The sequence below is a fragment of the Saxophila tyrrhenica genome, assembly GCF_035928015.1.
Source record: "Saxophila tyrrhenica strain CCFEE 5935 chromosome Unknown scaffold_11, whole genome shotgun sequence".
Lineage (NCBI taxonomy): Eukaryota > Fungi > Ascomycota > Dothideomycetes > Mycosphaerellales > Extremaceae > Saxophila > Saxophila tyrrhenica.
Genome location: NW_027041743.1, coordinates 237,014 through 258,986, shown reverse-complemented (window position 1 = coordinate 258,986; position 21,973 = coordinate 237,014). Strand labels below are relative to the sequence as shown.

General features: G+C 55.4%; 9 protein-coding genes across 9 annotated transcripts; 4 read left to right on the top strand and 5 right to left on the bottom strand.

Annotated features, from left to right (window-relative positions):
- Positions 1-256: 256 nt before the first annotated feature.
- LTR77_007139 (uncharacterized protein) lies at positions 257-2,327 on the bottom strand (the record flags this gene model as incomplete). The annotated part of the gene is made up of 8 exons (XM_064804376.1): positions 257-436; positions 503-778; positions 837-1,267; positions 1,322-1,359; positions 1,407-1,591; positions 1,650-1,719; positions 1,770-1,870; positions 1,929-2,327. 8 exons carry the CDS (start codon positions 2,325-2,327, stop codon positions 257-259), a joined length of 1,680 nt encoding a protein of 559 aa, XP_064657146.1.
- A 1,192-nt stretch (positions 2,328-3,519) lies between these two features.
- LTR77_007138 (uncharacterized protein) lies at positions 3,520-4,815 on the top strand (the record flags this gene model as incomplete). Its single annotated transcript, XM_064804375.1, has 4 exons — positions 3,520-3,783; positions 3,843-4,064; positions 4,112-4,254; positions 4,311-4,815. The coding sequence occupies 4 exons, from the start codon at positions 3,520-3,522 to the stop codon at positions 4,813-4,815; spliced, it is 1,134 nt and encodes a 377-aa protein (XP_064657145.1).
- A 319-nt stretch (positions 4,816-5,134) lies between these two features.
- Positions 5,135-9,100, bottom strand: LTR77_007137 (uncharacterized protein; the record flags this gene model as incomplete). The annotated part of the gene is made up of 1 exon (XM_064804374.1): positions 5,135-9,100. One exon carries the CDS (start codon positions 9,098-9,100, stop codon positions 5,135-5,137), a length of 3,966 nt encoding a protein of 1,321 aa, XP_064657144.1.
- Positions 9,101-9,410: 310 nt separating this feature from the next.
- Positions 9,411-11,468, bottom strand: YBP1 (YAP1-binding protein 1; the record flags this gene model as incomplete). Its single annotated transcript, XM_064804373.1, has 2 exons — positions 9,411-9,941; positions 9,963-11,468. 2 exons carry the CDS (start codon positions 11,466-11,468, stop codon positions 9,411-9,413), a joined length of 2,037 nt encoding a protein of 678 aa, XP_064657143.1.
- A 395-nt stretch (positions 11,469-11,863) lies between these two features.
- LTR77_007135 (uncharacterized protein) lies at positions 11,864-12,952 on the top strand (the record flags this gene model as incomplete). The annotated part of the gene is made up of 1 exon (XM_064804372.1): positions 11,864-12,952. The coding sequence occupies one exon, from the start codon at positions 11,864-11,866 to the stop codon at positions 12,950-12,952; it is 1,089 nt and encodes a 362-aa protein (XP_064657142.1).
- Positions 12,953-13,068: 116 nt separating this feature from the next.
- Positions 13,069-14,166, bottom strand: LTR77_007134 (uncharacterized protein; the record flags this gene model as incomplete). The annotated part of the gene is made up of 1 exon (XM_064804371.1): positions 13,069-14,166. One exon carries the CDS (start codon positions 14,164-14,166, stop codon positions 13,069-13,071), a length of 1,098 nt encoding a protein of 365 aa, XP_064657141.1.
- Positions 14,167-14,497: 331 nt separating this feature from the next.
- Positions 14,498-17,794, bottom strand: LTR77_007133 (uncharacterized protein; the record flags this gene model as incomplete). The annotated part of the gene is made up of 2 exons (XM_064804370.1): positions 14,498-17,109; positions 17,194-17,794. 2 exons carry the CDS (start codon positions 17,792-17,794, stop codon positions 14,498-14,500), a joined length of 3,213 nt encoding a protein of 1,070 aa, XP_064657140.1.
- A 1,136-nt stretch (positions 17,795-18,930) lies between these two features.
- Positions 18,931-19,966, top strand: LTR77_007132 (uncharacterized protein; the record flags this gene model as incomplete). The annotated part of the gene is made up of 2 exons (XM_064804369.1): positions 18,931-19,842; positions 19,919-19,966. The coding sequence occupies 2 exons, from the start codon at positions 18,931-18,933 to the stop codon at positions 19,964-19,966; spliced, it is 960 nt and encodes a 319-aa protein (XP_064657139.1).
- Positions 19,967-20,510: 544 nt separating this feature from the next.
- Positions 20,511-21,623, top strand: LTR77_007131 (uncharacterized protein; the record flags this gene model as incomplete). Its single annotated transcript, XM_064804368.1, has 2 exons — positions 20,511-20,875; positions 20,927-21,623. The coding sequence occupies 2 exons, from the start codon at positions 20,511-20,513 to the stop codon at positions 21,621-21,623; spliced, it is 1,062 nt and encodes a 353-aa protein (XP_064657138.1).
- Between the last annotated feature and the right edge of the window lie 350 nt (positions 21,624-21,973).

Sequence of the window (21,973 nt, the reverse complement as noted above, 5' to 3'; positions counted from 1 at the left end):
GATTTCGGGCGCTCCACAACCACATACACAAGTATCTCGTCCATATCCACAAGATTCAATCAACAAGATTCAATCACCAAAATCAAACACCGAACCACTCCCTTCAGAACCAGACCAGAGATGGATGGATCACAAAGGGCCGGAAAATAGCTACTCGTCACATCGGAAGACTGACATATGTGGCTACGTACGCTTCTTCGAGAACTAACACCGTCCGTTGAACCCGGCCACCGTATTATCCCGTGGAACATCCCAATCATCGAACAAAATCCTGCTTCCTGCCCTCGACCTCGACCACGGGACCGACGTATTTGTGCCTGGCAGTGACGAAATAGTAGCCAATGGCAAAGATAATGGCGGCAGCCCAGATGGGCGAAGCCCAATTGAACCCAGCGGCTGTAATCGGTAGAGATTGAGGCCAGAAGCTCCAGAAGAACTGTCGTCTCGTTAGTAAATGTGTTGCAATCCAAGAGCAGTTACTCGTCCGTTGGTTGGTACGTACCGCCCACATGCCAAAGGCGACCGCACAAGAGTTGAGGATGATTCCGCCTCTGCGTCCAAGAGAGAATTGTGCTGGAGGGAGTGTGTGCGGCTTGTAGATCCTGCGGTAAAGGACCGAGCCGATCGAGAGCGTGTAGCACATCAAAAGAGACACTGTTGATAGAGAAGTGATTGCGTAGAACGCCACTGGACTTCCAATGTAGATCAAGCTGAGAAGAGCGGCGATGACGACCGAAAGTTGGCTGGCGTGGACTGGAAGATGTCTTCTTGGGTGAACCTGACAACACGAATCAGCGAGGGACGTCGGACCGCTGCTGCTGCTCAGTTATACTTACAGTGCTAAGCCAGCCGGAGAATGGCAGACCATTGTCACGCGCAAAGGCGAAGAGATCCCGAGTAACGGCGGCGAAGTAATTGATGCACGAAGCGCAGCAGATCAGCGCGACGATTGCCAGAATAACGGAGATCCAGGCATTCGACATCGACTGGCGCATCACGTAGATGGCTGGGTACGTCGTCGAATCGCCCAAGGCAGCCTCGAGGTCTGGGATGTGGTAGCAGATGGTCACGATCGCCGGGAACAGTAGCATGAAGTTGATCACATAGACGATGATCATGGTCCTCGGGACAGCTTTCGCGGCGTTCTTGACCTCCTCGGACATGTGTGCGGTAGTGTCGATGCCCACTTGCTCCGAGATTCCAGTGAGCTGTCCGACCATTATTGCAAGGCCCATGGAAGACCAGCCTCCGGTGTTGGAGAATTCACCTGGGCAGGAAGTCAGTGGAGGTAGGGAAGTCGTGTGATGCTCTGATATCTTACCCCATACTTGACGGTGAGTTGCAACAGGCGCATTTACCCTGCAGTGGTCAGCTGGCGATATCTTTGTGCTCGGGGGTTTGCTCACCAGATGGGCACAATGTAGGCAAAGTATGCGATTATGTGGAGCGCGAAAAAGATGTTCTGCCAGTAGGGGAGTACTTTCGCGGCATAGATGTTCATGACGTATGCCACAATCACCATTGCAATGGCAAGAAGAGTGCCTTGATAGGCAGGAAAAGCGTAGGAGTCATTGTTGACGAGGATGATTGTCTGCCAAAAGTCAGCACCCCTTAGACTACGATGGATAGGGGACATCTCGGAGCTCTACCTGAACCAGGCTTCCTGTCAAGAAGATGCCCATAGCATTGCCGGCTTGCCAGGCGATTGTTGATACCCATCTTCGATTGAGTCAGTAGGGTCTCTAAGGCAAAGGCGTCTAGGGAATTACCCGGCGATGTAACTCATTGGCTTCTGCCATTCGTCGGGAGCAAACTCGCTCACCCAGTGGTACTGCGCGCCAGCGATCGGTGCCATGCTGGCCATTTCAGCCTTGACATTCAATGTTAGCTCACATATTCAGCGACCGAGGAACGAGTGTACCGCTTACCATACTCAGATAGATCGGCGCAAAGCATATCCAACTCCACAGCGAGCTCCATACGAGTCCTGCTCGTCCTCCATCGACCAACGCAGGAGAGATGATGAATAGTCCAATCTCCCATGTAGCAGTTGCGAGCGCGACGAATGAAGTTATGGACATCTGACGGAACGTTCGATCGAGCTGCTGCGGCTTGCCCATTCGTGCCATTCCGCGAATGTCGGACGGGGTGGTCTTGGTTGCCGTGGCCTTGCCTTGTTCTTCCAGGTCCTCGCCGTACGGCTCTTGCACCATGACAGTGGGTTCCTTGTCGCTGCTGTGCATGGCGGAGGTCGGGTGTAGGGTAGATTGATCCAGCAATTCAATCGAGCCATGGGCGGCGTAGGGCACAGAGCCGGACGCTGGCATTGTGATGGAAATGCTGGAAGAGCTCCGAAGAATTATGTTTCTCGAGCCCAGACAGTGGGTGGGAACAGTCAAACAAGAGAACTACAAACACGAAAACGACAGATACCTTGGAGAGGCCCGAGAGACGGGGTCTGCTGTTACATCTGGTTGCCAGCTCTGCTCGCCCTGCTGGAGGCGAGGTTGTAATCCTAGTTGCACACCAACCACAACAGGAAGGTGGAAAAAAGACGGCGTTCGGCCGCGACCAGGTCTTTCTTTCCTAGCAAAAAGCCCTGGCGCCATCGTGCGGTCTCACTGCAGGTGCTGGGAATGCGATACGCGAGGTCGACAAGGATGAAAGTCGGGGCTTGGTCGTTGAAACCAACCATGCGGGCTCTGGGGACAGATTGGGGACGTGCGGTTTTTGTTTTTTTCATATCCCCTACGGCGAATGCGAGTTTCGAATTCAGTGGACGAAGCAGTCTTTTCGTCGTGGTATTCCAGGCCATGTTCGTTTTCGCGATTCGGGAGACTCTCGAGGTTGATGAAGACGGGACGGAAGCATCAACGTGCAGCTGTAGTGTCAACGGTGCGATGGGGAATGTTCCCGGGGACGCTTAGAAACCACGCTTAAGCTTGCTTAGAGTGGCTCCGTCTCGGTAGTTCATAAGACTATCGGTCTAGATCTCCCAAGATCTGCCCATCTCTGTGCTTTAAACGAACGTCCTCAATCACCCCCATCACACCATCGATTTTGCTGCCCTCGCATACTCCCCCGGTACCTGCTCCGGCCACCAGGAAACCAACCATGGCCTCGGATTGAGCACGCCCGCGTGCTCGTGCAGCCTCAAAAACCACCTCAAGGATCCACCGAAGCGTGGGATGACAGGACGTCTACTAGCGGCGGGTTGACCAATCGATTCCCCCATCCTCATCGTGCGAGGATTGTTGGACTGTCTTTGGCAAGGATGGCTGATGCGAACGCGTTCAGAGGCGTTGCGTCGGATAGCAATCTTGGTTCTTCATGTCTCCGTGAGATGAAGAAGCAGGGGCTTGTCATAGTTTCTCCCCCTTCCTGCCTCCACGCAAAGATATGGAACGGCGCCATCGAAGGGCCCAAATGTCTGGCATGTCGTGCTACGTGAAATAGTCCTTGATCGCCAAATGCCGAGGAAATGGCATCCATTGTTCTCGTCGACCGGGCCGCTCTACGATGGCATCCAACGGCACTGGGAACACTGCACCGACGTTGACGACCATCACGATTCTGCTGTTCATATGGGCGACTGTGTCGTATGGTGTCAGGTCATGGGTCAAACTTCAAAAGAGAGACCATTGGGGGCTCGACGATGCATCAATCACGTTGGCAGTGTTCGCAATGCTGGGGCAGATAATTGCGTTGTGCTACTCGATCCATCGAGGATATGGTAGTCCTTGGGATGCTATGTCTCCCGACGACAAGGAAGTGGTCGAGCAGGTATGCTGTGCTGTGTGGTATCTTGATAAGGACCTTATCTGACGAGAAACACAATCCAGTCACTGTTCGCCAGCCAAGTGCTCTACGTAGCCTCCATCGGCTTCACAAAGATGTCTACTGGACTCTTCACTGCCAGTGTTCTGACAAGAGATCCACGCAATATCAAGATCGCTCGCGCTCTGGTAGGACTCTGTTGTGTGTGGCTGGTGGCCTCCATCTTTACCATCACGCTACGCGGCGATTTGTCGCAGCCATGGGAGACTCTCAACGATACGACAGTGGTATGAAGCTCTCTACATGGTTTTCAACATCTGCTGACCTTTCCCAGTGGACGAGATGGGTCGGCATAGAAGCAACGGGGTTTACGATGGACGTCTTCTCCGCAGCGTTGGCCACGTACTTGGTCTGGTCTCTCCAAATGGCCGTCAAGAAGAAGCTCGCCGTGTTCTGCATACTGAACTGCCGCTTGCTGTACGTCCAACTGCCATCACCCACACACCATAACCACAACACTAACGCTCTCTCAGACTCGCCCTCCCAGTAGCCTTCCGCCTCTACTACCTCCACCCCTCCCAGCACAACTCCGACTACATCCCCGCCGACATCGTCACCGAAGTCATCCAAGGCACCTCTATCGTCTTCGCCTGCATAACCTGCCTCAAACCCTTCCTCTCCCCCTTCGACCCCGTCGCGTTCAACATCAGCGTTCCACGCTCTGGACTTTTCCGCTACACCGCCGAAACACCGAGCGGAAGAGGGGATCGGTACTACGAGCTCAGCGGTCCGCGGTCAGGGACAGATAGGAAATCGAGGACGTTGGAGAGTACGCGGAGTATTGGTGTCGATGGCGGACAGGAAGATGAGTTGCCATTGACGGACGCTATTACGTCGGTTCCGACGTTTCGACCGCCTGGGGTGTCGCATTCGGCGCAGGCGAAGTCGACGCAGTGGCGGCAGAGCGTTGGGGCGCATGGGAATGATCACAGTATTTTCAAGACTGAGAGCTATACTGTGAGCGTTAGGGATATGTGATAGATCTTGTATATAGGAGGTAATGACAATGCCGGGGGTAATTACTAATGATTTTACATCTTCTTTGAAAAGCTGACGAGGTGCTGAGATTAGTATATCGTTGCTGTCCTGAAGGCGCGGCAGTGTTTATAGGATGAATCGGTCTCATCTCCTCGTTGCAGCTATTCATGAAGTCTAATGCTAGCCATGTAAGCCCGTGGGCGATGCAGATGCAAATGCAGCAACGAGACCACCCGCTCCACGCCACACACATGCATCGAAACGACTGTTCCACCACACAGCCATCTTCCATTTCTCCCCACCCAGCACAAGCCACCCCCTACCGATCCCTCGCCTCCTCCTCCTGAGCCTGCTTAATATAAACCGGAAACTCCTTCTTCACCCACTCAAAATAATCCCTCCACGCCCTGCCCCCGCCCTCCCCTTCACTCCCCAACACCTTGTTGAAACCCACACTAACCTTCACCACCGCCTTCGCCTGCTCCTGCAACTTCTCCAACTCCTGCTTCACCGCATTCTCCTTCGGCTTGAAAGCCAGCACGGCCCGGAACTGCTGGCTCAGACTGTCCATTCTGCGCGTCGACTCGGCGGGCGCGATGACGAGGAGTTTGGACAGTACGAGACAGCAGAGGATCTTGATCTCGTGCTCGTCGCCGACGCCAGCGACGATGCGGTCGTAGAAGGCGACGATATCGAGGCGTTGGCGGGAGGCGGGGGATTCAAGCAGGGCGTAGAGGGTCTCGAAGGCGGATTTGCGGATCTCGAGGCCGTCGTCGATTTTGTGCTTGAAGGGGCCCATGGAGACTTCGCGGATGAGCTCGGGGCGGGGTACCGTGGCGGCCATGGCGTAGGGGAGGAGAGTGGCGAGGTTGGGGAGGATGAGTTCGGGCTTGTTGTGCAGGGCGCTGTTGAAGGTTGAGAGGCTGAGGCGCTGGTTGTCCAGGTCGGTGTCTGCGAGCATGGCTTCTTGCATGGGTACGATGGTGTTCTGTAGGTTGGTGTTGTAGGATGCGTCGGTGTCGGAGAAGACGTAGCGGAGCGCTGAGATGACCATGCCGCGGATCGCAGGATTGTTGTCGTGAAGGAAGCTCTGCAGTTGTGGGATGTAGGCCTGTGGGTCAATGATGGCGAGGCGACCGATGCACTCCGCGCCAACGACCTTGTTGTCCTCCGCCTGTCCAGAAGAGATGATGTTCGACCACAAGTTGGCAGTGTAGGGCTTGATGTCGTCCTCCGCCGTGCTGTGCTGTAGCAGCTCCTTGACAGAGTGCAGCAGATGATAACCTCCACCTTGACTCATCGCATCCAGAGTCTTCGGCAGATATGCCTTCACATTGCCCGCACCAGCACGACCCAAGGCTACAGCAGCAGCCAGCTTGACCTTCTCTGAAGGATCGGTGAAGTACGCCGTAAAGCTGTCCGGCTTAAGCGGAGAGTTCGTGCCCATCCTGAGACCAGCTTCGCCCAGGACAGACAACGCCAGGCATTTCCTGGACTCATCGGACTGCGACTTGAGCTCCTTGACAAAAGCATCAAGGCTGACGCCCACGCTGTCGCCACCAGATACGAGCAGAGTGCCGATGACCTGGCCAGTGACATCCGTGTCCCCCTTCACTCCAACATCTAGTAGCGCCTTCATGAGATCTTTGCCAGCACCAGCGTGGCCCATCGCCTCCACACAGGTGATGAGTGCTTCCAGAGCGGCACCAGATATCGGACTGGTGACGATGCCGCAAACACCCTGGATGACCGGCGGTGTAGCCACGAGACTAGGCTTATCCTTCGCAAACGCCGCCAGAACCACAAGCGCCGGGCTCATCATGTGCAAGTCCTCAGTCTGCAACAGTGGGATGAGCATCTCAACAACCTGCACGATGGTCTGATCATCCAGACACGATCGCGAAGCCTCATTCACCGCCAACATACGCAACGCCGAAAGACTGGCACCACGCAGACCCCTGCTGGCCTTTCTTAATTGTGCTGCGAGCTCCAAAGCCACATTGCTGACGAACTCTGGCTTGAAGTCGTTCTTGTTCTGCGCGAGCACAGCGATGGTGTCGACAGCGCGAACGCAAGGGAGGCGGGTGAGTTCGTTCTTGAGTCGATCCGCGATGAGCTGCTGGCCGGCAAACCTGCTGTCTTGACCAAACAGCTTCTGACCTGCCGAACCAGAAGTCCGTCCGATGAGCAGACCGAGCGCCTGAACAGCCTTTTGCCTGACTTCCGTGTCTGTATCGCTGGCTGAGACCCTGTCCGTCACAACCTGGTGCAGCTGCGTGAGGTACTGGCCATTCTTGACATTACTCGCTGCGCTCCTGGGTGGCGTGAGGGCCTTGATGAAGCACTCGATAGTACCGAAAGCCTCGCTCGACACCTTGGCGTAGCGATCCTTGGCCGCTGCCACCAGCGCTGGCACGACTCTGGCAAGATGTGGCTCGAGCACTTTGCTAGAGTGCATCTCAGCGACAACTCGGAGCAGACCAAGTGCTTCCACGCGGAGCTTGTTCCCCGCCAGGTTCGAGCCGCCGCCGGATGAAGTAGTCAGAGCATCCACAACTGGGTCGACCACCAGACCAGCGTGCTCTGACAGGCCACCTCGCTGCGCCAGAACCATATCTTTGAGCAAAGACAGCACGACTTCCTTCGTCTGTGGAGTGCTGCTCTTCAGAAGCTTGGCAGCCCCTTTGACAATGTCTGGGTTGATCTTCGCCAAGCCCTTCGTGCCGGTGTCCGTGGGTGGTGGTGTCGAGGGTGATGCGTATCCGTTCATCAGAGCTTGTTGAGCTTGCAGATCAGAGCCCAAAGACTCACTGAACCCTCGTCTCCGCTTCCTACTCGGTGGAATGACGTGCCCAGAGTCGGATGTGGTGTCTCTCGCATCGATAGATCCGGTCTTGGTGATGAGGTAGGCCAGAGTGGCGATGATCTCGCTGCGCACGCTCTCCTCCTTCTCCTTGAAGCGCGCGATGAGTGCTGGTGCTATTGTGCCAGATAACGCAGGGTCGTTCGGGTCCAGAGTGCCGATGAGAGCGTACAGCGCCTTGGCTGAGCACCGCCGGACCTTCCAGCTCACGTCGTCTTCATCTTCAAAGCCAGTCTCCTCCTCAAAATCCTCGTCAAGGTCGAAGTCGTCGTCCGCTGCTTCCTCTTCCTCCATGTCCTCGTCATCATCATCTGCCACGTTCGGCTCGTACTTCAAGAATCGTGTCGCCGCCTCCAGTACATCTTTCTTATACGGCTTCATATCCGATGGGCATGCCTGCAGGAAGTTTTCCAGTGCGATGAACCCTGCCTCTCTGACCTCCTCTAACTGCGTGTCCCGCTCGCCGTCCGCCTCTGCCTCCACAGCCTCCTGCTGCTTGAGCTCTATATCACTCAATGGCGCAAGCACGAACGGCGTCAGAGTCTTGAGATACGGCCCAAACTTCTGCGGTATGCTCCTTGCCAGCGACCCATAGACCGTAATGTACAGCCTTCTCTGCTGCGAAGTAAGATGTGGCGACCTCAGCTTCTCAATCGTATTGGTGACATGGTGCGCCAGCAGCCCCTCGCTGAAATATGGCGCCAGAGCAGAAAGCGCAGCGACCGCCTTCTTCTTCATTACCGTACCGCATTTGTCACTCTCCAGCACTTTCATCGTGATCTCCTCTAGCGCCTGCACCTCCGCTTCCTGCAACATTGGCCCGAAACATCTCGCCACCTCCGCCAGCAGGTCCAGAGTGTTGCTGTCATTCCCCGTCTCGAGTTCCTCCTGTAGCATACCCTTCGGCGGCGCAGGATGCGACTTGTTCTCCTTAAGCGGCACAACCACCCTCCCCACTATCCGTGGGATGAGCGCCTTGCTCACTGCACCATACGCCTCATTCAACTTCGAACTCTTTGCCACGCCCGGCACAGGATGCGGCAGCGCGACCACGATCCGCATCAGTCCCAGCGCAGGGATGCTGATATCCAGACTGCCCTCCGTCTTGATATTACTGACCTTCTCAATCGTCGGGCACAGAATGTTCTCCGGCGCCTTGATCACGAACGGTCCGAGGCACTTGATAGCCATATTCTGCACGTCGCCGTGGGTATCTGCGAGGGTATGTAGCAGCCCGTCGACTACTTTGCAGCAGGTGGTGTAGTCGTGGGAGATGAGGGTGGGGCTGCCGTTGTTGAGCATCATGAGAAGGTCGTTGAGAGTCATGTAGCGAATGTCGCTGTCGGGGTCGTTGAGCTTGGGGAGGATCTGGGCGACATTGTGGGTGGTTGGGTTCTGCGGTACGCTTGAGGCGGACGACATGGTGGGTTGGGGTGCTGTCGTCGCCCCCACGTAGGATGGTAGGTGGTCGCGGTGTCAAGGTGTGCGCGCCTTGTACTCCGTCATGCAGCGGGGGACGCGATGGTGTGTTGTATATGTAAAAGGCAACGCGAAAGGTGTGAAACGAGGTGACGTGAATCAACAAGAAACAGATCGAGGTCGCTCGAGACTTTTAGCGGGGCACATGGCAGGCAGACTTTCAACTTCAGGGTCCAGTATGCCAAGACTGAAGGCGACAGACGCCTCTATTTCGACGTCACTTCATCACTTCATACTCATACAAACATCCCATTCACTCATTCAAAAACCTCACCACCCCCTCCACCCTCTCCAGCGCATTCTCCAGCACATTCATCTCCGCCAGCACTTCATCACTCCTCTCCTCACTCAACTGCCCACCCCCCTTCATCTCCCCCTTGAACCGCTCGCTGCCTTCCCGTAGCGGCTGCAAGAAGCTGCCAGCAACGTCGTTGTTCGTCCAGAGGTCTTGCACCAGAAGGTTCTCATGCAGATGCTTGGCGCAGAGGAGCAGGTAGAGGAAGTTCAGCGAGGCCAGGTAGAAGGAGATGTTGGCGCGGAACGTGAGCCAGGCGTCGGGGATAGGGCTGGTCAGTAGGTCGGCGTGAAGAGATGGGAAGAGGTGGGGTGAGAGGGTGTCAAGCGCTAGCGGTTTGGCGAAGACTGACTTGTCGCCGGTGGCTGATTCGGGCTGGGCACCATGGCTGTGACCTGAAGTTGGTGGATTCGCTTCGATCGTTTCGCCCTTGATCCAGCCTACTGCGCTGACTTTCAGATTCTCAAACGGACAATGCTCGAGAGTGTCCTGTATGAAGGCAAGTCGTACTTGATCGTCCGGATGCGAGCGGAGTATCGTCGAGGCAAGATAATGTGCGTGTCCTCTGAGGTTGGGCGAAGGGCAGTTGGAAGACAAGAGCGAGATTGACTGTAGGTATGCAGTAAAATCCTCATCCGAAGAAGGCTCGCCGATCGAATCCCGTTCAAGCGCCAGCAAGCCTAGAGCGAGCGTAGCATCGATGAGACCTTCTGGTTCGGTCCCAAGCGTACCGTTGCCCTTATTCGGCGCAGACAGGCAATGTCTCAGAAGCTCCTGGTGGTCCGGGAAGATTGCAAAAGGGGGTTCCGCCGCGCTTCTCGGGATATCGTAAAGGACCTCAGAAGCTTGTCGCGCCACGTACAGCATCAGCGACCCCAGCCGACTAAGCGGGATGTCGTCTGCTGTCTCAGGCGGGTCATCTTCATCCTCTTCGTCGCGGTCAGGCATCTTTTCAACGACGATGGCAGCAGACAACAACTCTTCATCGGTGAGCTTCAAGTCTTGCGCGAGCGTGACAAGCTGTCCAACAGCATCTATGCGCCTGTTCAGCTGCTCTTCATTGGCGAAGCGATCTGCGAAAGTCTGCGTTTGTGGGATCTTTCTCTCCGGTTGCAACTTCTCCATCGTTCGGCTGCACCACGCCATGCCGGGTACATCGTCTGCAGTCGAAGGCAGATTGAGCATATACTCTTCCATGACATGAGTGAGAAAGCTTTGCAGTAGTCTCTTCTGAATGGCCGAGTCCTCTTTATCAAGGTCAGGAGTACTTGAGGCCTCCGGGTCTCCTGCCTGTACATCGCTTGACTTCTGCAGCATCTCAGAGCTCAGCATCCCGCTACCCTGCCTGTTGGGTAAAGTCGGCCGCTTTGTCCCAGAAACTGCTTTGACGGTAGTGACGATGGCTCTGACCATTTCCTCCCGATGCGAAGAAGAATTGGAGAAGCTGGCCAGAATAGCTTGCAAAGTAGTGCTAAGAAAGCGACTCGGGTTCTTCGTTTTGATCCGGCGGTGAAGAGTTGATAACATCGACAGCAGCGATACAAACTTGTTCACGGCCAGAGGAGGCGGGGGAGGGACTTCGACTGCTTGCGAGGTGCTTCTACCAGGCTGCTCCTCGCCTTCTGGTACTGCTGCAGTCTTGAGCGGGTAGGTGGAAGAGTCTGCCCGAACGCGAACATCTGTTGCTCCCGGCTCCGTGGACTCGTCGACCTCGTCTTCGTCATCTGACTTGTCGTACTCGATCAGCCGCAGGCTCTCGGTAACCTTCAGAATGACTTCTCGTGGGTTGCCAAGCCGTGCAATGGTGTGCAGACAGCCTTCTGATTCCGGCAAGTATGGTACCAGCAGGTGGACCAGGTCCCAGCCGATGTTCGTGGTCAGGTTCTCATCCTGTAGCACCCTATGTAGGACTGGTAGACTCTCTGGTGAAAGGTTGTATTCCACAATGGTGAGGTAGGTGTAGTAGTCCGACTCCGGTGGCAAAGCCTTGATGAGAGGCGACTCCTCGTCCGCCATGCTCGCGGCCCTCTGATACCCCTCAATATCGGTTGCGCCTCAACGACGGCTCAGCTGCTCGAGCGTAGGAATTGATGGATTCGTTCAGTCTTCGAAGTTGCGTTTCTTGGAGGCGTTCCTGTCGCCAGAACGCTCCTCTTATTCCCAGATGGGCACTAAACGGTATGCTTCACAGTGTCCAGTGACTGCTGCAAATGTGTTATTCTTTCCGAAGCAGACCTGAAGGAAGGAAGTTGGAGTTGACCTGGTTCTTCAGATTGGACCTTGCATGTGTGATCGCCGTTTGCTGGCCCGAATTCAGCCATTGGCAGTCTTGGCGTTCGAGAAAAAGTTCCCTTGGTGGACCCCGAACGACCTCCACTACCACAACCACCTGTACCACACCCGCTCACAACATGGCGCCCCCAAAGTTCAAGCAACGAGAACGACACACCAAGGCAGCCTACTCCGCTTCGCAACCACTCTTCGACGCTCTCCGCCATGGCACCGACCGCACCAGCCAACAGACTAGCAATCTCACACTCGCGCGCAACGTTGTACAGCACCTACACGTCCAGCACTTCAACACCGATGGCGAGAAAGACGGCGAGGCGGTGCATAACCGCTACATGGACTGCGCGGTCAAGGCTTGGCAGGCGGCGACGGCAACGTACGCAGATATCTTCGAGGCTTTGGCGGACGTGACTGCAGCAGAGCCGGACGAGGGGAGGGGTGAGAGGGCCGGACATGCAGAGTTTGCGGAGATGGCGAGGCTAGCGACGGAGGCGAACGACAAGGCGAGGGAGTTTAGACTGTTCGAAGACATTGCTAGGGAGCAGGCTGAAGCAGCAGCTGCGGCGGCGCCCACAGAAGATGTGGAGATAGAGGATGACTCGAGTGCGAGCGAGAGCGTGGCTAGTGAGGGTCTTGCTGCGCAAACAAGCGCTCAGGCTCAGAAGGAAGAACTGAAGAAGAAAGGATGGACCGGCTCTGGAAAGGAGCGGAAATGGATCAAGCTGGACATGCAGAGGGACAAGAGGAGGAAGCAGAAGGAAGATCAGAAGAGGGAAGAGCTCGGTGAGCGTGCTGCAGTAGGCTCTGCTTCGCACGATGTCGTCGACCGGAGTGCACCCAAGGCCAACGGGACTATTCATCCATCCCGCGACAACCTCTTCTTCACGGATCTTCAAGGCGACACTGCTGCACGGGCGGGGCAAAGCAATGGCGTGAAGTACGAAGACGTCTCTGCCGAGGTCGATGCGCGAATGAAGGCAAAGGACGAGGCGAGGGAGGCCAAGAAGAAGGAAAAGAAGCGCAAGCGGGAGAGCAATGGGACAGTCGATGCTGCTACTGCTGGAGGTGATGCAGCACCTGCGAAGGAAGTCAAGAAGGCTAGGCATGGTGGAGTAGCTTTCAGGGCAGAAAAGCATAAGCACAAGAAGCGCCGCGCAGACGACAATAACTCGGGAGGTCGGAACAAGAAGCGGAAGAAGTCGACCGACTAATCTCTGTACGTTCGAGTATCTGATGTTGAGCAAAGCAGCACCTGTCACTTGGAATCATAGCGGCAGGAACATGATGAGCAGCATTAACAAATCCATCCTGTGTACAGAGCTGCCAGCTAACCCAACCCAAAATCCCTCTTCACAGTCCTTCCCTCCGCCTGTATCGTAACCTTGAACAACCGGTAATTGTTGAAAATATACATCCCCCCAGGCACGAAGGCGAAGTTATTCGACCCTCCATTTGCAACCGCAAACTTTCCAATCAACTCCCCATGCGGATTCCATACGTTAACCCCATCACCGACGCCCGAGTACACATTCCCCTCCGTATCCGTATGAATCCCATCTGGGAACCCGAACTCCGAATATGCAAAGACTTGGCGATTAGCCAACCTCTTCCCATCACCCGTGATGTCAAAGCGGTATATCGTCGCCGGGTCCGTAAGATTATCCTTATCAGGGAAAGTGTGCGAGCCGGTATCCGTGACATAAACGTGCTTTAAATCCGGACTCAACTCCAGCCCATTCGGAGCAATGAAGTCGTCCGCCACTGCTTGCACGACACCAGTGGAAGGCGAGAAACGGTACACCTGCGGCCTTATCACAGGCTCGGGGCGGAAGTACTGCCAGTATCCGTACCTCGCGTCGGTGAACCAGAGGTCGCCTGTCTCCGGGTGCTGCTCCACGTCGTTGAGGCTGGAGAAGTTGCGACCGAGGAAGTTGTTCAGCAGGACGGAGCTATCGCCGCTCGCGGGGTCGACGAGGACGAGTTGGGACGGGTGCACGAGGTCGCCTTCGTCGCAGAAGACAATCTGTTGGCCTGCGCTGCTGTTGGCCGGGGTGCTGGGTGGGTAGTAGGCTGCGGCGCCGTTGGCTTCGTGGAGATGGGGGTAGCGGATCGAGTCGATGGCATCGTTGTTGTGGATGTCGATGGTGGTCACATTGATTGGGTTGGAGAAGGAGCCGTTCCAGTTCGAGGTTGCGTAGAGCTTGCCGGTGGCTTGGTTGTAGACGCCTGCTTCGTGGAAGGCCGCGTATGGGTAGTTGGCTACCATTTCCTGGGTTGGGTTGGGTCCGAGGATGTTGGCGAAAGAGTCGTCGTAGGAGATGAAAGAGACATGGTCCGTCGAGGCATTGGCAATCGATTGGATCTGGTATGCGTACTGGTAGCTCGTTGCCAGTGTGAGCAGGTCGACGTTCGTGATGTTGACCATCTTGAGTTCTGTGGCCGACTGATGAATGCGTGGACAGCGAGCGAGATGGTTGTGCTGAGAGTTGGTGAGGTTACCAAGCCCATCACATCGCATTGAACGTCATCATTGAGAAGCCGATGTTGTCTTCCGTAACTAGTCAGGAACACCTGCTCGATGCGGTGATAGTGTGGTGGAACAGGCGAGGCTTGCAAAGCTTATGATGACGATCAGTGAGGGGAAGACCGGCAACTGACGGTGTTTGAATAGTTGTTGCTGCCGGCTCTCCAGATATCCTCGACAGGAAGCGTTGCCAAAGACCGGGCGATGTCGCGTGTCCTGATGCTGGAAAGTCTCATTCCATCTTGCCATCCGATCGATCATTCCCAGCCGGCGCATTGAAGAACAGCGCCTCTCTCGAACCGGCTCTGGACTGATCAGCAGTGTTGACCACATGGTATGAAAAGTCAAGCTCGCCGACCAGCTGCTTCACGCCTCGCAAAAGCTTTTTCAGATCGTCGACCAGGCACTTGGTACCGATCTGTATGACCGCGAACGAAGCATAGCCAGGCTCTGCAATGTGCCGAACGCTCAAGATGTCTGTATCGATCGCATCCAACCGTTCGCTCAACAAGTAAGGCTCTGGCAGTCGCACATACGGCGGGAGAGGATTCCCACTCGTTACAGACGCCGAGAGCAAGGCCAGCAGAGTTGTGACCGTCTGAGAAGTCAGCTTTGCCTCTCCCATGATCCGACGGAAGTTTCGCAGCCACTCCGAGCCCGACATCTCGTTGCTGTCGTACTGCAACTCGGCGAACGCAGAAGAAGCGACGCTGATCAAGGAGATGTAGTTCGTCACGCTCTGCAGATCAGACGTTATCTGAGTGTAGAGCTCTGACGGAAATTTGCCCCCTATCGGTATGTCGTATTTTACGAAGCCGCTTTGAGTTCTGAGGCCGCCCAGTAGGGCCTGACATTTGGCGAATATCCTCTGTCGGTTCTTCTCCAGTTGGTGACCGGGACTACCCTTTGCAGTCGTGTCGCCTTCTGCACCTGCAAGCCGCACCTGGACTGTCTCGTGCACGACTGAGTAGTAATTCGCCGTCAGGTAGAGGCAGGATCCTAGGTTCTTCCTGAGTTGAGAATGCTCCGTGATTGGGTATGGGAAGATAGAGAAGATGTAGGCCAGGAAGAGACCACCGACGACAGTCGCTAACCGAATCAGGCCCAGCTGCCAAATGGGATAGTAGGCCTGGCCGTTGCTCGTTGCCGCTTGAACACCAATCTTCCGCACTTGAAGCTCATAGCCGATGATGAGGGTGATGGTGACTTGTGAGATAATGCCGATAGGAATGAGCTTAGGCCGCGTGAGAATGATATAGTTCCCGATGTGGAGGAAAACGAAGAAGAACACAAGAACACCAGCAACATGTCCATCAACAACGTAGTAGGCGATTAGAGCCAGGATCATGGCCATGAAAGTGCCAATGACTCGCAAAATGAATGTCCTTAGAGCTTGCCCCGAGGACGGGGTCATGCCAATCGAGGTCATGATCTGCGCCCAGAACAGTCGCTGCTCGGTGAAAAAGACTTGCGTGGGATGGAGGTAATTGATGATGGCCAGAGACATGACTGCCACTGCCACCCGAAAGCCGAAATGCGAAGCTGGCGACCCGAAGAAGCGTGGTATGGCGCGCAAATGGTCTGTGAGGCGTTCCCACGTCGTCTGTGGTTCGAGGTGCTCAGGATCTTTCCTCTTCTTGAAGGCTTGACCCAGCTCCACGTTCGTTGTGTGGTCGTTGAAGTCCATGGTATCTTCCTCGTGGCCTTCCTGGCTGTGAAATAGCGAAGATCGAACCCACTTGCGTAGTCTCTTGAAGCCTGGTACGATCAATCTCGAATGACTTAATTTCCCAGAGGCCCTTAGCTCGTCCGCAACGAGTATCAGAGCGTGAACTCGTTTGGCCATGAGGTACAACAGAAACTCAACGTATAACAGCACCATCAATTGACGACGCAGTCGCCGCCTTTCTTCGGTCAGTGGTCCAGCACTCATCCATCGTGGTGCCTGGATCTCCTTGGCAGAAGGATTTGTGAAATAGTCCTGCGGCAATTCAATCCCATGGATATCACACCACCCACGAAGCATCAACTGTTTGCTCTTGTGGAAATCTTCGATCTTCGTGCGAAAGGCCCCGCCGAATGCAGCATCTCCAGGCTCTACTCGGGCAGCGGAGGCCTCCGGATCACGTTTGGGCTTGTCCTGCTTTGGCGGCTTCTCCAATTGGAGTGTCCGGCTGCAATGCTCAAACCCTTCGCCAATAGCTTCGGTGATGCTGGTGAAGGGCTCTTTGAGCAGCTTGATCAATTCATGCCATTGGTTGATGTTCTCGATTCTGGCACGTTCTGCGGCGTTGGTGGCGTCTTCGAAGGTCGCAGTGGCGAATGAGACAGATCGATCCCAGCCTCTCTCTTCAGAAGTCCTCTCGAAGATATCGCTCATACAGCTGAGGCCCACAAGAGGTATCGTGCATTCACGAACCCGCCGGTAAAGTTCTTGTAGGTCGTCAGGGCCAAGCTTGCCAATCGCCACCTCTCGCTTTGCGAACGGTAGATCTATGGCAAATTTGGCATTGGTTGGTCCCAAGGCTTGGACCTTCGCAATCAAAGCTTCAGCTTCCGGGCTGCGAGCAGGTTTGACACCGTCGGTCCGCGTACGTTGCGCAGCGAACATATCTGTGTCCTCGAGACTCTTCAAGTAGTCCAGGTTGGCCCCGAGCGCACCGCGGAAGCCTGCGATGGAGGCGCGCATGTCGGCGAATACCAAATGGCGGCTTGTCAACGGAAATACCAGTAGAGAAGTGCCAGCTGCAATGCCAAACCCGGTGAGGTAAGCCTCAAGCAAACGGAGTGCAAATTGCTCGGCTTGCGTCATGGTGCTGAACTGCGGAGCGTAGGTCATCGCAACTGAAATGAAAAAGGAGCAACGGTCAGTGATATCGAAATCAAGGGAATAAGAAGAAAACTGCCCCTGTGCTGTGAAGAGCTTACCATTGACAAAGACCGCTGCCATGATTGAAGGAACGGTATACTGTGGCATTCTCGCCCTCAGCACACTGATGAAGAAGATTTGCGTGAACAGCCAAACGCCGGCTACTGCAGAAGCAGAAGAACTGTACTGTGCTGTGGCAGCTCCGTTCGAGGCAAGCCCACTCGTTCCCGACCCGCCTGCTCCGGGGCCTACAGTTCCCTCAGAGCCCATCCTAGCCTGCACGCAGCAAAAGAAAGCTAGCACCGTCACAGCGCAGACCAAGCAGGTGAGCAGTAGCTGGATAAGCATGGTCTGCAAGAACTTCGCTCGCGGCTGTATGACTAGAGACAAGATGGTCATGATGCCGATAAGGTAGCCCAGAGTGGAGAACTCTTGTGCATAAGCATTGGCCTGGAAGGCCGCCACTGCGATTGTCGGCGCCAGCGCTCCCTTGAACATGGACTTGTATAGTGGCCAGGTGATGCCAGACTTGGTCCACAAGTGCTTTGTCTTGTCCAGCATGCGTGTGAAGATTGGCACCCTGCCGCTGTCGGCGTCCGGGGGAGACGTCTTGATCTTGCCATTAGATCCAGTGTGAGCGGTTTGACCATTTGTCGACATGCTGTCGTCTCGAACAGGAACACGGTCGATGCCGGCCTATTCCCCGAGTCCAGATGGCAGTGAGCATGCCGCTCCGCGTTGGTTGTCTTCGAAAGGATCCATCTGAATGCTGGATACAGAAGTCTGCGGGCGTTCGAAAGTTTGGTAAGATTCATTATTGTAAGTGGATTGACTCAAGATGATGCGGCTCAAGTCGGAATCTTAGTCAGCCAGCTCAACTTCAAATTCAACTTCACCTCCTGGCGCTCGACTCTCCTCTCGACCTGCATGCGTTCTCCTTCAATCTGTCGTCCCCATTGTACTTGGTACTGGCAATTATCAGTAGCAATAATTGTTCTGCATCCATTGACGGACAACACTCCATGCGGACATGGCAAACCTGTTGGTAGAACGCGTCCGCTTTGGACAATATGCAAACGGCAGGTCTGCACCAACCTTCTTTCTTACTATCAGTTGGCAAAGGTACTTGCCCTCTTGCATTCCCTTTCAAGATGGCTTTGCTGTCCAAAGAAGCCGTATAGCAACGGCGTGCAATCAAGGAGAACCAAAGAGATGGAGGAGTCTGATCACGAATGGGCTCCATCTCACCAAACTATCTTACATTGGTAAGTGCTGGTCTGTGGTAGGTACAAAAGCAACATGTAGGTCGCTCCTCTCATATCTGCTTCATCTCAATCCCAATCCCGTCAAGACCTTAGCTGGCATCGACTTCTTCGTCCCCCGAAGTGGGATGCAGCTAACTGCGAGAGAGCAAGTACACAATACCATCAGCTGTGTTTATCATGTTTCTGGTGGCATTTCTTTCGTTGGAGGGAGAATGAGATGGCTGTTCTGGCGCACATGCTAGCGCTAGTGGACGCTCCCGGCCTGCCGCCAGCACCGACTTCTTTCCCCTTCTGGTGCCAAGCGGATCTTATATTTCGAAGAGCACGACGTAAATAATAACCCCACGACACACCAGACCAAGAATCACCAGGTACAACTATATCACACGACACAATAGCCCAACATCCGCTGGCTAAAAGGTACGTTCCTGCTACTGTCTTCCCAAGCCCAATAGCCGTTCCGCGACATCAGCAGATATGCTTACCTCACAGCAGTCAAGCCCAGCGATTTCACCTGCAAAGAACCACAACATGGCGCATAGCTTACCAAGACTACAGTCCAACCTCCACTCACCTAAATACACGATCACTTCTTCTTCCGGCACCATGTCGAACGGCCTGCCCACTGGCACTTCCGCACCTTCAGCGCCACCAGCTCCTGCGCCGGGCAACAACCAGACTGGTCAGGCGGGTGTCTTTCCTGCTGCCGGCGCACCTGCAACAGCATTCACCATCCCGCCCACTGGCTTGACGGATGCGCAAATCTTCGCCGACTCACTCGCCAATCTGAGTGATCTTCGCATGCTCCAAATCGCCATCACTCACACCAACAAGGAGATTCTTGACGTGTGGAACGCGCAGCATCCCGAATCTGCCAAGCTGACCGACCAGTCAGTGTCACGTCGCATCACACACGCGACGGACTACTGGAAAACGCAAGGCGTGATTCGTGCTGTCGTCAGAGCGGAGCTGGAACGACTGAAGAACGCAAACGGCACCACGGCGCGGAAGAACGCAACCACTGGTACGGTCAGACACAGACCCAGGGCCAACAACCAGCCGGCACCACCACCAACCCAGCCAGCGGCAGCGCCAGCACCAGCGCCTGTGACTGGTACTGGTGGCCTCGATCAGGTGCAGCAGGCAGGGCAGGGTGGAGTGGATGACAGCGATGGGCCTGACGGCGACGACGACCCTGCGCAAGATCTCGAAGACTTGTTGGCAGAGGCGGATCCGCAAGGACCTGCTGTTCCTCCAACCATCGAGCAAAACCCTTGGGCACCATCAGTCGGCTACCTCGCTGGACAGCCCGGCTACGTCCCAGGATTCCGCGCCTACAATGCGGATGGATCGCAGATTCTGGGGCCTGCAGATGCGCCAGTCCAACCACAAGCCGATGCTGAGGCTGCCGAAGATGCTGAGCGAGGCTTCGGAGGTGGGGAAGTACGGGTGGTGGGCATTTGTTTTGTTGGTTGCTTTGAGCGACGCTTCGTTTGATGCTATGAGCGTTGCTTTTCAGGGCAGCGAGGCGTTCGGACTGGAGCGCAACACCATGTTGAATATATGATATTCCTGCTGGCAAATTTCGATGTCCTTCCGCTCACATGTCCCTCTCAGCACGGCGAAGCAAATAGCCGACATTCACTCTCACGTGAAAATCACCGCTTTTGGCCTAGTCCATTCTTTTTTTCTTTCTAGCTCGAGGCCCAAGCGTCCCCTCGAAATCACCCCTCCATATACGACATACTCGACACAATATAACGACTCCTTCGACATCTTTCGTCCAACTACCTACACGAACACAGCTGTCAGCTCAAGGTATGTTACCATCCCCAATCGACTTACACCTTGAGATCTGCGCCACCACAATCACACCTCCCCTCTCCTGCAGGCATCCCAAGAAATTTCACCTCGCCTCCGCGCACTTCTTCGCTATGGCTCCTAGCTTACCACGGCGCCCGCAGACCAAGCTTCTGCCACCACAGGGAAGGATCACTGCCTTCTTCCGGAAGCTTCAGCGAACAGAGCAGCAGAGCTCTCCTGTTACCGGACGATCACCGTCGCCCGACTGCTAGCCGGCAATCACAAACCACTTTACGGCAACCAACACCATGGCTGGCCCTTCCACCAGATCCTCCACGCGCGCAGTTGCGACGGCAACTGCGTCATCCTCTGACTCTCCACGCGCGGGCGACAAGCACAAGCGGTCAGCGGAAGCTGCTGCTGGTGAGGATGAGGTCGATCAGGCTGGGCCTGTGGCGGCCGGAGATGACGACGGTGACGTCGGAGATGGCGAGGGATCTGACGGAGGACAGGAGCAGGAGGAAGCGGAGGAGGACCTGGAAGCGGAGGAGACAGCAGAGACTGTCCACGCTGAAGCAGAGTCGCTCATCAGCACCTTCCTTCCTGCTGCACTCACCAGTCACGACTTGCTGAGTGTCGCATCAGTCTTCACCAATCAGGAGATGGTGGCGGAGTGAAACTCTGTTCACGGTGCCGGCACGCTCAGCGACGTTCAGCTCACCAGGCTGCTGAGTCAAGCCTATGCTGCTGAGGCCACCAGCGACAAGGACAGAGAGGCCGTGAAGAAAGAGCTCGAGGCCAAGAGGGCGGAGTTTGGTACGGCAGCCAGGAGGAATCGGTACGCCTCTCTGAAGCGTGAGGAGACCAAGAGGGCTAGGAAGGCTGCGGAGCAGGACAGTACTCTGCAGGCCCCAGGGGCGCCGAAGAAGCGTCCCGACAGACAAGGCAAAAAGGTGGCGACAAACACGACTCAGGATGCGAGCCTCTCGAAGAAGCAAGGCAAGCAGCCAGTGAGACAGCCAGCTCCTCAGACAGCAGAGAATCAAGCTGCTCCTCGAGATCAGGACACCACCACACAGCAAGCTCCTCAGTCCGCTCTTCAGGCAGCTGCCAACCGACTCACGACTCAAGGCCAGGAAGCAGTCGACCAGCAAGCCCCGGAGGCGAGCGCCACCCAAAACACTCCGCTACAGATCCGAGAGGCTACCTGGAAGGACCTCCGCGACTACACTGCCGAGGAGATGAGGGATCTTCGGGAAGAAGCAGGTCTCGAGTCGCTCGAGTCGATTGAGGCGAGGAACAAGGCCAAGAAGGAGGCCGACCGGAAGGCGTACGACAGGCCGGAGTCGGAGGCTTTCCGCGCACTCATGTATCGCGAGGACGGATCGAGTCGGTCCGTCACTTCGGATGATGAGGAGTGAAGCGAGGCTTGGGTGGCACGGGCGAAAGCGGTCGATTTGTTGTGAGTGTGCGTGTTCGTAGCAGAGATTGATGGAAATGATGTTCAGAGGAAGTGTTTGTTTGTTATGGACAGCGAGGCGCTTTGCATGAGATATCCTGGGTTTGCGTCACTGCCGCTTCTCAATTAGCCAGGCGCTTGGGATTGTGTTGGCTAAGTCGAAGAACGGCCTTGCAGAATACACTAGCATGCAGGTACATTGATCTGCTCACCTTGTCATACAGTGCTCCCTGTTCTCTTCCTAGTGACTTTAACTTCGCGCAGGTATACGAGACCACTACTGGCAGCTCTGACTGCATCATTTGCCTTCTA